Raw genomic sequence first — 15,697 nt, forward strand, 5'->3', positions numbered from 1 at the left:
AAGAGCTTGATTATGTCAAGCCACGTTATGTGTGGATGACTAAATCAATTCTGCATCAGGTACACTCATTTGCATACCTTGGACTTAAAAGAAGCAAATATGGGGGCCATCCCAGGAGCAATAATGGGGATGGATAATAGTGCAGCTTTTTCTGGGAACAAGTCCATGAAAAGTAAAAATCCGGCTCAATCACTGAGTACCAGACATACACTGACTGCATCTTCATCGTTTCCATAGAATCCCTACAGTGCAGGAGGCCATTTGTCCCAATGACTCTGCATTGACCCCCCCTCCCCCCACCCCGCCCCGAAAGAGCACTCTTCCTAGGTCCACAGCCCAACCCTATCCCCATAACCCTGTGCATTGATCATGGCAAATCCATCAAACCTGCACATTTTTGGTCACCAAGGGGCAATTTAGCTTGCCCAATCCACCAACTAACCTGCACATCTTTGGACTGTGGGAGGAGACCTCAGCACCCGGAGGAAACCCCCGCAGACACGAGGAGATCATGCAAACTCCACAGTCACTCAAGGCCAGAATCGAACCCAGATCCCTGGCACTGTGAGGCAGCAGTGCTAACCACCGGTGCCAGTGTGTGTTAAATATTTCTGAATGGTAAAAACCTAGTTTGCTTCCCCTATATGTCAACAAGTTAATTTCAAAGTGGAATTTATTAAACAAATGCAGCCTGACTAATACAACATATTGAAGTTGAAGTGTTAGTGTAGCTGCCTCAGAAAGCCTGTCGCCACACAGTAAGGAACCAACCTAAAGTTTAATAGTGATCTCAAATGGTTAAAAATATAAATTCTGAAATCCAAAATGATAGGGAAATAGAAATTTAAACCTGTGGCCGATAAGATAGAAGCTAAGGTTCTGGATGTACCCATTATTTGTAACTTTAATCCCAGCTAATGGGAGTTTCAACAGAGATAAAATCTAGAGAGATAAATGCTATTTTACTTCAAGACAGAGAAGGTATTGAAACATCTTCTGTGCTTAAGGTGGTGCAGGCTACAGTAAATAAACAATGTTCTCATTTTACACTTGAGATGGAGTGAATTTATATTTCAAATGCAGCAGTTGAAGACAGCTTATTCCGGAGGAATCTGCACAGTTTGTGCTGGTCAGTTGTGGAATAAATTAACCAGCAAAAAAACCCACTTAAAGAAAATATGGTAAATGGCCACAAAACCTCCTCACAGGAATAATAAGAGTAAAGTAAAACAGATAAATTACTTCAGAACATGTAATAATTTGCTCTGCCAAGTATAGTCAAAATGGATCAAAGCAGTTCACTCTCTTCAGATTGCATTTTAATGACTTCTGCCAATACCAGTTCCACAAACAAGGTTTCTTTAAAGGTAACTTGTCATTCACTAAAACAAATACTGAGGAACAATACCAACTTTTTCAATTAGGCACGTCATATCGTTTTGGCCTCAACACAAGAGTTCAACAGCTTCAGACTATGACTGCCGTTCCCATTTTCTTGGATGGCAAATGATGGTGATGGCACTGCCATCACACTTACATATCTTCTACACTCATCCTTTGTTTACATTTCCACCTTTTTCGCCTTGCACCAGCATCTCCTTTGTCATTTGTCAATGACCTCTGTCCATTTACAGGGTCCAATTGTTTTTTCTTCCCCACTGTACCCTGTTTATAAACTGTTAAACATCTAACTTCTTTCAGTTCTTATGAAAGGTTATATACACCTGAATCTTTAACACTGTGTTTCTCTCTCCCCAGATACTCAACAGGTCGGGCAGTGTTTCCTGTTTTAATTTTATATAATATTGAGATGTTCAGTACAAACAAACGCACAAAGTAATTCAAAACAAGCAGGGAGCTGATCAAAGGGACAGTTTAATCACTGCCATATGCCAGTCAGATTTACATAGAATATACAGCACATATTGGTCCAAACAATCACACTGGTGCTCATCTTTAGCCTCCCCCCACCTTGTCATCTAACTCTAGCAGAAAAAGGCACTATTAAAACTTAAACTGGCCCAACCTCACAAATCCTTAGTTACAAGAGGTTAGAAGTTGGGTACTGTGGCGAGTGACCACCTGATTCCCTAAAGCCTGCCCACCATCCACAAGGCACAAGTCAGCTGTGTGATTGTATACTCTCCAATTGCCGAGAAGAGGGCAGCTCCAACAATATTCAACAAGCTCAGCATCACCAAAGCAGCCTGCCCTGCTTGGCACCCGATTGTCCACCTTAAATATTCAATCCCTCTCCCACCAATCGACCATTACTGTAGGGTGTATTATCTACATCAGTGATGAGTGAGCTAGGTTAGTGACTGGGCTGAATGATTGGTCCTCCATCTCAGTGGGCCACAAGATTGAAGTTAGGCTTGTTCACTAACCATGACCCCCATGAATAAGGCTGAATATATTTAATACATGCTGAATATTTCATAACGAGTTATAGAAAATGCTTAAATCATTAATATTTTAATTGAACTGTCAACTTCAAATGGTAAAAACAAAATAAATGTTTACACTTTGGGCATGTTTCTCACAATCAATGTTGTGTGCAATCAGCAAGTACCTCGCGTCACTTGCCCTTGTTTTATGTCGGTATCACTTTAGTTACATGGTAGGAAAATAATTACGCAGACGGAATAAAGCGGAATGTGGAAATCCTGCACATTGGCAAGTCAACTAAACATCTCATGGGCCGCACTCAGAACCCAGGTGGGTCGCATGTGGCTACAGGGTTGCAGGTTGGCGACGACTGATTTAGATGATAGAACATAGAACATAGAACAGTACAGCACAGAACAGGCCCTTCGGCCCTCAATGTTGTGCCGAGCCATGATCACCCTACTCAAACCCATGTATCCACCCTATACCCGTAACCCAACAACCCCCCCTTAACCTTACTTTTATTAGGACACTACGGGCAATTAGCATGGCCAATCCACCTAACCCGCACATCTTTGGACTGTGGGAGGAAACCGGAGCACCCGGAGGAAACCCACGCACACAGGGGGAGGACGTGCAGACTCCACACAGACAGTGACCCAGCCGGGAATCGAACCTGGGACCCTGGAGCTGTGAAGCATTTATGCTAACCACCATGCTACCCTGCTGCCCTGATGCACTGCAGCAACTCTCCAAGGCCTCTATTTAATCACTCAGCCTTCTCATTTCAAAATGAGAGAGGCCTGGCCTGTTCATCCTTTCTGTGGGTGAAACCTTGGGAGTTCTGGTATCATCAATGTAAATCTTTTTCCACCCTCTTCAGTGCCTCTCTCTTCTTTTTATAATATGGCAACCAGAACTGCACACATTACTTCATATGCGGACAAACCACGGTTGAATGCAACTTTAGCAGAACTTCTCAACTTTTCTATTCTATTCCTCTAAAATAAATCTCAAGTGCACAGTTTGCTTTTCTTTCCCAAATGGTCCAGTTAATCCAAGTTCTTTGCAGTAATTTGTATTCCCGATCCCTTTGCTCCTTAACCCCACATGAATTACATTTTCCAAGGAAACATAACCTCCCTATTTTTCTGATCAAACATTCATACCTCACACTTGTCGAAATTAGTTTGCTCCATTTTGCAGAGTTTACTAATGTTGTGATTTGTTGCACTCCTCAGTATCGTCTATCCATCCAACTCCAAATTCAATTGTTGCACACAAAATCCAAAACTTGTGTTTTAGATTACAAAGTCTAACTTGTGAACAAATATTGTGAAGGGACCTAGCAGTAATCCCTGTGGGATCTCACTTCTCACCTTCTGCCACCCTGGGTCACTAAAGTAAGTTTTCACTGACAATTTTAAGTGCGTTTGTCCTTTCTTTCAGGTCTTATTCTTAGCCTAAACTGAGTTGTAAAAACGATTGGAAAGAAGTAGATGCTGGTCCACTTGAACAAAAGTCGGTAATTTTAATTAATAATTTTAAACATCGCGAATGGCAGTAAAGTTAAATGACAGTTCATAATTATATAGTTACCTGGCACTAGTGTTGGGAGGTTCACCTTTGACCCCCGAGATATTTTTGAATCAAAAGTAAAATTTAAAGCTTTATGATTAATCTTTCAGTATGACGAGAGTAGACTCAAATCATTGGGGATTATGCACAGGGAAACAATTGAAATTGTGTTTTTAGCAAACAAAGTATTGGTATGTAAGCCATTAGGGCAGCACGGTAGCATTGTGGATAGCACAATGGCTTCACAGCTACAGGGTCCCAGGTTCGATTCCGGCTTGGGTCACTGTCTGTGCGGAGTCTGCACATCCTCCCCGTGTGTGCGTGGGTTTCCTCCGGGTGCTCCGGTTTCCTCCCACAGTCCAAAGATGTGCAGGTTAGATGGATTGGCCATAATAAATTACCCTTAGTGTCCAAAATTGCCCTTAGTGTTGGGTGGGGTTACTGGGTTATTGGGATAGGGGGAGGTGTTGACCTTGAGTAGGGTGCTCTTTCCAAGAGCCGGTGCAGACTCGATGGGCCGAATGGCCTCCTTCTGCACTGTAAATTCTATGACTATGATAATTCATTGATGACTTCAATCATCCTCAGGGAATTCAGTACAGTACTACATGCCCAATTAAGAACTAACGGCTGCTATTTGTGACCACCTAAATTTACAAATAATAGTCTGCACAACAGTACCTAAAGTTGATCCAGCTACCCTTCAAATAATTGTGCTGGCTTTGTTTAATCTGCCATCAAAAATCAGCCAAAGGGGCAGCACGGTGGCACAGTGGTTAGCAGTGCGCCAAGGACCCGGGTTCGACCCCGGCCCCGAGTCACTGTCTCTGTGGAGTTTGCACATTCTCCCAGTACCCCCACAACCCAAAGATATGCAGGGTAGGTAGATTGGCCATGCTAAATTGTCCTTAGTTGAAAAAAAAGTGGGTACTCTAAATTTATTTATTTTTTAAATCAGGTCCAGGATTGCATGTATATTGCATTACAGCACAAAGTGCATGCAATATTTGCGCCATGCCACCTGCCCACACCAAAAATGGCAAAGTAAAGTTTGGATTGAAGCATTTGGGAGGAAGCACATTTTTAATGGTATGATAACTGATAACAGGGAGGGGGCATTGCTAGTTAGCTCAGTTGGCTAGACGGCTAGGGTGTGAATCAGATTAACACCAACAGCATTGGGTTTTATCCCTGTTCTGGCTCAGGTAAACTCGAGGTCTACCTCTCTGCCCTTCCCATAGTAAAGTATCACAGCACTTATCCTTGCTTTGGCAATTAATCGGCAGGAGCCTGATCTAGGGAAGAGGACTCAATTACTGCCAAACAAACTCTCTGGCCCTTCCACAATTGCGGGGTTTCATTCTCTCAATGACAATTCAAATTTAAATTGTTTTGCTCTTTATTTTTCTCTGTTAATTGAGTCCAATTAAGATCAGAATCTTTCTCTTTCTCTCTGTATATGATTTAAATATAATATTTCCTGGTTGAGAATCTGCTTGACAAAGTGAGGACTGTTCAATCTGACTGGCCGAAGAGCCTTGCTCTTTCTTGCCCAGTTTCCAGTCCAGGGAATTACACTAACTAAAATCCTGGATTAGAGAAAATCTGAGCATTTAAAGCCGGGGAAAATCGCATGGACAGCTGTCACGAAGGTGCACAGCAAACACTGTGACTTCATCGCTGACAGCAAAATCCAAGCCAATGTGTCCAATGGAATTGCAACAAAAATACTGCCTTTGTGCTTCTTTTCAAATTATAAGCAGTACTCCTTCAAGCAGAGTTTGGCTTTAATAATGAAAATGGTTAACAAATGGTTTGGAAAACAGTAGCAAAATCGCAGCTAACTAAAAACCAAAGCAGAGCCTTCAACTGGTTAATTCCACTCCAAACCGAAGTGACCTCCTGGGACACAGTAAACAGGGACACAGTAAACAGGCTGGTCGACAGCTCAGTAAAGAACAAAGAATTGAATACTGCTAAGCAGTTAAGTAAGGCCAAGGGCTGAAGTTTGAAATAAGCATCAAGTATCCCACATCGAGACCATTTTCATATAGTAACCCAGGCTCAGTGGAGCAACAGTAGGCTTAATTTAATGGGGGGCGGTCAATTAGTAAGGCATCTCTGCGTTCACTGTCCAATTAGGAGCGACCGGTGGACTGAGAAGATGGGAGGGTCTAACAGAGCACCCAAAGTGAGGGACAGCCATTAGCGCCACTGTAAGGGCCAGTGTGCTGCCGAGTTGCACGGTATAGGTGAGGCTAGCAAAGATGGAGGCATGATAATGATGAAGTGACTGAAAGCCAATTCCTCCCACGCTGCCCTGTCCCAGATGAAGGAGAATTCATTTGCAAGCCTTTGCAGACCCATGATTGTCAGTTTAGTCCTTCAAAGGTAAAACTTCATATTTGTTGTATGGCCCTGATCCACTCTGCTTGTGCCTCCCGAGTAGGCGAGATGCAAACAAAATGTGGGCTCCCATGTGTTTTTGGCAAAACCGCAGTCCATTTGACAAATTCCTGTTATTTATATCAATAATTCTTTAATCTGCCTGCCATTGTTGGATGCATTGCTGTTACCAATGCGTTCCTGCCTCTGGGGAATGCAAGAGGCAGCACAGATTGACAAAAATGGGCCAGATCCCCAAAGGTTCTCTGCAACCCCCCTCACAACCACCTCCTAAACAGCCTAAGGGGCTGTTTAGCACACTGGGCTAAATCGCTGGCTTTAAAAGCAGACGAAGGCAGGCCAGCAGCACGGTTCAATTCCCGTAACAGCCTCCCCAAACAGGCGCCGGAATGTGGCGACTAGGGGCTTTTCACAGTAACTTCATTGAAGCCTACTCGTGACAATAAGCGATTTTCATTTCATTTCATTTTCATTTTCCAAAGGACTGGGAAAATTCTGCCCCAAGAAGCAGAATTGTGATACGCATCCTAAATCTAAAAAGATTATTTGAATCATAGAATTTACAGTGCAGAAGGAGGCCATTCGGCCCATCGAGGCTGCACCAGCTCTTTTAAAAGAGCACCCCTCCACCCTATCCCCATAACCCAGTAACCCCACCCAACACTAATTTTGGACACTAAGGGCAATTTAGCATGGCCAATCCACCTAACCTACACATCTTTGGACTGTGGGAGGAAACGGAGCACCCGGAGGAAACCCACGCACACACAGGGAGAACGTGCTGCCCAGTGCACACAGAAACAGTGCACAAAAATTAATCTCCTCAATGGCTTGATCCCCACAGTCTTGGGTACTTGGAACATCTGCTTCTTGCAAGGTACCCTGCAACAAATGCAATTCTGAATTATAGAATCCTATGGAATCCCTACAGTGCAGAAGGCCATTCGGCCCATCAAGTCTGCAACAGCCCTTGCTCTGAGAGCACGCTATCTAGGCCCAAACACCGCTTCGACCCCACCTAACCTTTGGGCACTATTAGCATGGCCAATTCATCTAACCTGCACATCTTTGGACTGTGGGAGGAAACTTGAAGCACCCGGAGGAAACCCACGCAGACAGAGTGAGGAAGTGCAAACTCCACGGGTCACCCGAGGTCAGAATCGAACTCCAGGGTCAGTCCCTGGCACTGAGGCAGCAGTGCTAACCACTGTGCCACCCATGAAAATGCACTGGAATTACAGAAAATAGTTTTAAGATCATTGCTGCTGCGTGAAATGAGCTCCAAAAGATCAGGAAATCAGACCGAAAATCCAAAAACAAGGTTTCATGACAATATTGAAATCATCACTGAGATTCTAGTGTACCCATGCATGTGACTTTTCTTACTTCCAAAATGTTTATTGAATGCACTGTTTAATGCCACTTACCTCCCCTGAGTAACTGTATTTACCCTTCAATATCTGCCTATATAATCTTGTGCGATTGTCATCTTCAAAGGGCATAGTTCCACTTAACAAAATGTAGGAGACTACACCCAAAGCCCACATGTCAACAGAATTTGTGTAAGGCTTCCTCACAAGGATTTCAGGGGCAATATACTCTGGGGTGCCACAGGTAGTCTTCATGAGACATTCATCGCCTTTCTTTCGAGTGCTTGCTAAGCCAAAATCTGTGATCATAATTTTGGAGTCGGCACCTGGATGATAGTACAGCAAGTTTTCAGGTTTCAGGTCTCTATGTGTGATGCCTAGGATATGCAAATATTTAACTCCTTCAAGAACCATTTGTAGCACCCTGGTGGCATCTCTTTCAGTAAAGGAGCCTTTGGCTATGATCCTGTCAAAAAGTTCACCTCCAGTTGCTAATTCCATCACCATATACACTCTCTCTTGAGTCTCAAATACTTCAATGAGCTGTATGACATTGGTGTGCCTTACTCTCCTGAGGACATTGAGTTCTGATTCACACACTTCTCTGCCTTCCTTGTACTTCGTTTCAATCAATTTTATTGCATAAGGCTGTTTAGTGCTTTTGTGCTCCACTCTGACCACCCGACTAAAACTTCCTCGACCAATCAGTGCCTTGATGTCATATTTTGCAGTCACTCTGGGGTCAAACTTTGCACGGTATTTGGCCACTTTATTCCTCCTCGGATCATTCTGCTGGTCCCAGTGTCCAGTCTGTTGGTATGCATTAGTCTGATGAGGCGGTGGTTGGCCTGTCTTGCCACCGCTCTTGATGGCATCGTATTTAATAAAGTGCTTGTATTTATCACTGTGTTGGCCAGTGTATGGCTCCACAGTTTTAACTAGATCCAAATGGACGTCTTTAGGTGGCTCGGGCAGCACTTTGCTTGTCCCACAGCCCATCACTTTTTGTTGTTAGCGAGCCAGGAAGGCATATCGTCCCTTCATCATTCTCCCTCTCCTTGCACCTTTTGACCTTTCCTCTGCAATGAGAAAAAAATACACACATTTCAAACCACTTTTAATGCAATATTTGCAGCTGACAAGTCAGAAGGAATATCCTCAACAGATTCAGTAGCAATAACTGGCTTTTATTTCGTAAAGATTTGCCACTTACAAAAATGCAGTTGGAAAATAAGCTCAGTTCAATGTGCAGGGGGAAACCTGATCAACTCTCACCCCCCAGCCCCAGCTTGGAGGCGAACCCCCTTTTCACGGGCGGCCCCGTCCCGGCACGGCGCTCACCTGACTCTGCTCAGACTCTCTCTTCCAATGAAGGCCGGCTGTTCTCCCCGTGCCGCTCGCCGCCGGTGCCGGTACCAGGCGCAGCATCCCAGCCTGAGAGGCCGGGCCGCGGCGACGCTACTCCCTCTCGGTCCGCACACTCCCAACCCCTCCTGAACTTTCCCTGACCTCACGCTCCCGACGGAATGGCGTCACTTCCGGGTCCCCAGACTGTGGTTGCCATGGCAATGTCAATCATTCGCCCTGCCAACCCTCCGGGAGATTGTACTGATCGGTTCACTGGGGATGTGACCATCGATGACGAGTCCGACAAATGCCCATCCTTAACTGCCCTTGAGCAGTAGTGTGTAGGTGCGCCCACAGTGCTGTTAGGGAGGGAGTTCCAGGGTTATCGCCTGTGGACCGCGAAAAAACAAGGATATAATTCTAAGTCAGGATGATATATGGCTTGGAGGGGAACCTGCAGGGGGTGAATCTGCTGCCTTTACCCTTTTAAGTGGTAAGGGTCATGATTTGGAAGGTGCTATTGAAGGAGCAAACTGTTGCAGTGTATCTTGGAGATAGTGCACATTGCTGCCACTATGCATTGCAGCTGAAGGCATTGGTGGAACGATTGAAATCAGGAATGCTCAAGGTACCGTTCAAGTAGACAAGTCCCCAGGGCCAGATGGCATCTATCCCAGATTTTTCAGAGAGACAAGAGATGAAATCGCTGGGCCTCTGACAGAAATCTTTGTGTCCTCATTGGCCACAGGTGAGATCCCAGAGGATTCGAGGACAGCCAAAGTTGTACCGTTATTTAAGAAGGGTTGCAAGGATAATCCGGGTAATTATGGGCCAGTGAGCTTGACGTCAGTGATAGTGAAATTGTTGGAAAAGATTCTCAGAGATAGGATCTGTGCACATTTGGAAGTGAATGGTCTTATTACGGACAGACGGCATGGTTTTGTACGAGGGAGGTCATGTCTCAGTAATTTGATTGAATTTTTTGAGGAGGTGACAAAAATGATTGACGAGGGAAGGGCTATGGATGTTGTCTACATGGACTTTAGTAAAGCATTTGATAAGGTCCCTCATGGCAGGCTGGTGCAACAGATTAGACCACATGGGGTCAAAGGTGAACTAGCTGGATGGATCCAGAACTGGCTTGGCCATAGAAGACAGAGGGTAGCAGTGGAAGGGTAATTTTCCGAATGGAGGTCTGTAACTGGTGGTGTTCTGCAGGGATCACTACTAGGACCTCTGCTTTTTGTAATATATATAAATGACTTGGAAGAAAATGTAGTGGGTCTGATTAGCCAGTTTGCAGATGATACTAAGATTGCAGGAGTTGCGGATATTGATGAAGATTGTCAGAGAATACAACAGGATATAGATGGGCTGCAAAATTGGGCAGAGAAATGGCAGATGGAATTTAACACGGACAAATGCAATGTGCTGCATTTTGGTAGATCCAATTCAGATGGGAGCTATAAAATAAATGGCAGAACCATCAGGAGCATAGAGACACAGAGAGATCTGGGCGTGCAGGTCCACAGATCCTTAAAAGTGGCAGCACAGGTGGAAATGGTGGTAAAGAAAGCATCCGGCATGCTTGCCTTCATAGAACGGGGTATCGAGTATAAAAGTTCGAAAATTATGTTACAATTATATAGAATGTTGGTTAGACCACATTTGGAATACTGTGTCCAATTCTGGTCACCTTACTACCAGAAGGACATGGAGGCTTTGAAGAGAGTACAGAAAAGGTTTACCAGGATGTTGCCTGGTATGGAGTGTATTAGCTATGAGGAGAGATTGAATAAACTTGGATTGTTCTCCCTAGAGAGACGGAGGCTGAGGGGCGACCGGATAGAAGTTTATAAAATTATTAGGGGTATGGATAGGGTGAACATTTGGAGGCCTTTTGCCAGGGTAGAAATGACAATTATAGGGGGGCACAAATTCAAGGTGATGGGGGAAAGGTTTCAGTGGAAATGTGCGGGGGAAGTTTTTTACACAGTGGGTGGTGGTAGCCTGGAATGCACTGCCAAGTGAGGTGGTTGAGGCAGATACGTTAGCGACGGGGGCCTGTGACTGCTCCCCTCGTCGCTGGGTGTCACACGCCTGCGTCACCACACCCGCATGAGACGCGGGCGTCGTCTCCGTGGTGCTCCATGTCTCTCCCTCTCCCGTGGCCGCCCTGGGGACTCTGACCTAAAAGCAGCTTTAAGAGCACTCCATGCTGCCACCACAGAACAAAGACAAAGCACAGTGGATCATGCCAAGTGTAGAAAGCAGATTGCGGAGCTGCAATCTCTGCTTTCAGTGCAGAATGGGTTCCAAAGTACCTTTGGAACACAGCTAGATGAGGAGAATGCCCCAGACTGGCAGGAATTAAGTGAGACAGCGCAGCGCTATGTTCAAGGAACATGTGCGCCAGCAGCGCAGCAGAAAAGAAAAGCACCCCAACCCCCCACAGATCAAATAGCTACCGCACCTATGAATCCAGTCACCACCCAAAGGAAAGCGACCACAGAAGGCGCACCCGATATCACCTACACCACCCCCTTAACTGTAACCCAACTCAGGGACGCGTGTGAGAAAATCACTCCGTTTCTCCCCACCGCAGACCCTCACCAATTTTTCGCGAAAGTGAAACAGCAGGCAACCATGTACGGCCTGGACGAGAGAGAGCAGGTTAAACTCACGGTTCTGAGCTTAGACCCGTCTGTAGTAGCAGCCCTCCCCGACCCACAGAACGTTGGAGGAGGCACACTAGAGGAAATGCACACCTCCATTTTAGATGCCATAGGGTATAACCAAGGTGACCCAGTTGAAGGACTAAACAAATGCAGACAGAAGAAAACAGAGCATCCCACAGCATTTGCAGGAAGGCTGTGGATCCATTTTAACGCAGTTTTCGGCGATTTAAATAGAGCGCATTTGACCCGTGACAACATGGTCAAATGGACGCGCACCATAATTTCCCATGCCACAGATGCAGGACAGAGTGCTTGCAATAGCTATGACCCCTCAGAAGAGGCCCATAACGAGAAATGGGTTCTGAAAAGATTGTCCCGCGCTTGGGAACAATCGGTTCAGGGCAAAATTAAAATAAAGACCCCAGATGAAGCTCAGGCTGCAGCGGACATTCAGGCAGTGAGAGCACACCAAAGCCCCGCATGGGTAAATGAAGGGAAGAACAGCCCTCCACAGAAGTCGCTCGAATGCTACAACTGTGGCCAATTAGGACATTGGGCTAAGGAATGCAATGCACCCCAAAGATCACAGAGAGGCCAGCAGACAGGCACTCTGAATAGAAATAGAGCAAAGCCGATCCATAGTATAGGGATACAGTCAGGACAGACCAATGTGGACGGAACGGACTGACGGTGTTCGGGCTCCCCCACTTGGGTCTGTGACACCCTTTGGGATCAATCCGGAAGACCGGTAGTCACAGCTAAGGTTAGAGGGAAGCCCATAGAGTTACTTTGGGACACAGGAGGGTCCCGCACCACAATTAATTCCACCACCACGGCACAGGCAGACACGTGGCCGACCACCTCCACCATCACACTTAGTGGTTTCACAGGTCACTCACAGCAGGGACACATTACAGCACCCGTAGCAATCCAGCTAGGGAACATCTCTACCAAACACCCCGTCGTTTTAGTAAATCTTCCCCGTTCAGCAGAACACATACTGGGGATAGACTTTATGAATGCCCATAGCCTGTCGTTCGACCCAGTAAACCAGTGTGTCTGGCGAATGGCAAGGTCAGACAGAGCACCCGCTACTCTCACAGTAGGAGAGTACGCAAATCGGATTAGCGCAGTAGGCGAATATTCTTTCGACCTGACTACACTAAACAAGGACAGACAAGTGAGAGCAGTTTTAAACAAACACAGGACAGCATTTGCCAGTCACCGGCACGACTGCGGCAGAATGACTGGACAAGTTCACGTTACCGGACCTGACCCCCGACCACAGAAACAATACAGATTTCCCCTAGAAGCAGAGGGAGAAATAGAGAAAGTAATAGGTAGCTTATTGGAGCAAGGTGTACTTAGGACAGTAGCCTCGACCAATAATGCTCCTATTTGGCCAGTGAGAAAGCCCGACGGATCATGGCGTCTGACCATTGATTATCGGGAGCTCAATAAAGTAACCCCAGCAGTAGCCCCCACGGTAGCAACAAGTCCCGAGACCATGCTCAAACAGGGACTCCACTCCAAATATTTTACGGTATTGGACATTAGCAATGGTTTCTGGTCAATCCCATTGGCAAAGGTGCCAGTACAAATTTGTCTTCACATTCAAAGCACAGCAGTATACGTGGACATGCCTCCCACAAGGATTCCACAATTCCCCCTCCATTTTCCACCGACAGCTGGCGAATGGTTTAGAAAAATTTTCCCGCCCCGAATGTCTGGTACAGTATGTGGACGACCTATTACTGCAGACAGACACAAAGGCAGAGCACATTACGCTTCTGGCCGAGCTCCTGGAACTTTTAACCTCGATTGGATGTAAAGTTAACCCCAGAAAGGCCCAGATATTGGAAAATAAAGTGATGTATTTGGGTACAGTCATCACGCACGGCAAACGCGAGATCGAATTCAAAAGGATTGATTCGATTGTCAAATTGCCCCTTCCCCAGAATGTTTCAGCCCTCCGGTCATTTTTAGGACTGGTTGGGTACTGTCGGAACCATATCGATGGATTCGCGACAAACGCAGCCCCACTCTCAGACCTCCTTAAGAAATGAGCCCCCTGGGAATGGCTTCCGCAGCATACAGAGGCTGTGGAAGAGTTAAAGAAAGCCCTTAGCGCAGCACCCGCGCTACAAGTCCCAGACCAACTCTCCCCCTATGCAATAGAGGTAGCGAGCACAGATCTGACCCTCTCGGCCGTGTTACTTCAGGAACGGCACGAGCAGCTAAGACCCGTGGCTTATGCCTCCCGACTTTTAGACCCAGTAGAACAAGGATTCTCAGCCTGCAAGAGGCACCTCCTAGCAGTTTTCTGGGCAGTTCAATACTTTTCCTACATTACCGGACTCAACCCCATCACCATTTTGACCGAGCACACCCCCACACAGATACTCCTAGACGGTCGACTGAAGGACGGTTCAGTTAGCCAGATTAGGGCAGCTAGGTGGACGTTAATTTTACAAGGACGGGACATTACGGTTAAACGGACCCGGACACGCACATTTTTAGCCGACAACCTCCAATATCCAGGACAGCCCCATGAATGTGAAATTGTAGCGGTTCATCCACAGTTTTAGATGGTGAGTGTATCACTGGATGCGGCATCTATGTCGAGGACGCGCAGGGTCGCGCACTCGAAGAAATAGCTTTAAAATTGCCAGGTCACTTAGGCGCGCAGGCAGCAGAGCTCGCGGCCATAGCTTATATAGTGGACCACCCCGATTCTTTCCCCAGCCCGGCAGACACATATTCGGACAGTCTATACGTTTGCAACAGTTTGACGGATTTTCTACCCCTGTGGAGGACACAAGGTTTTGTCTCCGCAGACGGGAAACCCCTTCCATCAGCCCCTTTACTCCGCCACATTCTAGACAAAGCGAAGGATAGAACCTTTGGCATTATCAAAGTGAGAAGTCACCATAAGTCATCTCCCCCTGGAAATGTAAAAGCCGACGCACTGGCAAAAGCAGGTTCCAGGCGAGGACACTTTTGGACACCCCCAGCTAGCGCACCAGCTAGCACCCCTGTGAGTGCAGTTCAAGTCTCACAGACGGACATTAAAGATTTAGCCGAGGCACAGAAGCAGGATGAAGATCTCAGGGAGATTTTTAAAGGGACTTTTGTGCCACAGTATGATAAGTTCAGACACGCTCTGACCACACATGAGGGTGTGATCATCAAGGACCAGCTTTATGTGGTCCCGCAGCAGGACAGAAATCAAATGATTGCCTTGTTCCATGACGGTCATGGACACCAAGGGATCGACACGACCACGAGGCACCTCAGGCAACTCTGTTGGTGGCCTAACCTAAGGACCGATGTAACCCATTATATCGAGAATTGCCTTATTTGCGCCCAGAATAACCCGGCGAGGTATTCCAAAAAGGCACAGTTTCGGCATACTCGACCAGTTAATGGCCCCTGGACAAACCTCCAGATCGACTTTATAGGACCATTGCCCCCTTGTAGGAATGGCTGAAAATACGTGCTGGTTGTAATTGATACCTTTACCAAATGGGTAGAGGCATTCCCCTCACGAACGAATACAGCTAAGACAGCTGCAAAGATCCTGACCCACCACATCTTCACGAGATGGGGTTTACCCAGAAGTATAGATTCGGACCAGGGATCTCACTTCACAGGACGTGTCATGAAGAACGTCCTGACCATATTCGGCATTAAACAAAATTTTCACATTGCGTATCACCCACAGTCAAGCGGGATTGTAGAGCGCATGAATCGGACCCTAAAATCGACCCTTAGAAAAATGGTTCAGGAAAACAATTCTACATGGGATTCAGTGCTCCCATTTGCACTAATGTTTATCTGCAACACGGTTTCAACATCCACAGGATTCACCCCACACACACTCATGACCGGACGCCCTATGAAAGGTACAGAATTCCTTTTAGGACTGGA

The 15,697-nt window shown here is 46.2% G+C and overlaps 1 protein-coding gene across 1 annotated transcript in view; it reads right to left on the reverse strand.

Annotated features, from left to right (window-relative positions):
• Positions 1-9,243, reverse strand: part of pskh1 (protein serine kinase H1) — a 59,138-nt gene extending 49,895 nt beyond the window's left edge. Inside the window, exons 1-2 of the mRNA XM_038806814.1 lie at positions 9,084-9,243; positions 7,800-8,821 (exon numbers count right to left, since the gene is read on the reverse strand). Coding sequence (XP_038662742.1) covers positions 7,800-8,741 — 942 coding nt within the window. The 5' untranslated portion in view covers positions 8,742-8,821; positions 9,084-9,243. The remainder of the gene's footprint in view (positions 1-7,799; positions 8,822-9,083) is intronic.
• Between the last annotated feature and the right edge of the window lie 6,454 nt (positions 9,244-15,697).

The sequence above is a fragment of the Scyliorhinus canicula genome, chromosome 9 (genome assembly GCF_902713615.1).
Source record: "Scyliorhinus canicula chromosome 9, sScyCan1.1, whole genome shotgun sequence".
Taxonomy (NCBI): domain Eukaryota; kingdom Metazoa; phylum Chordata; class Chondrichthyes; order Carcharhiniformes; family Scyliorhinidae; genus Scyliorhinus; species Scyliorhinus canicula.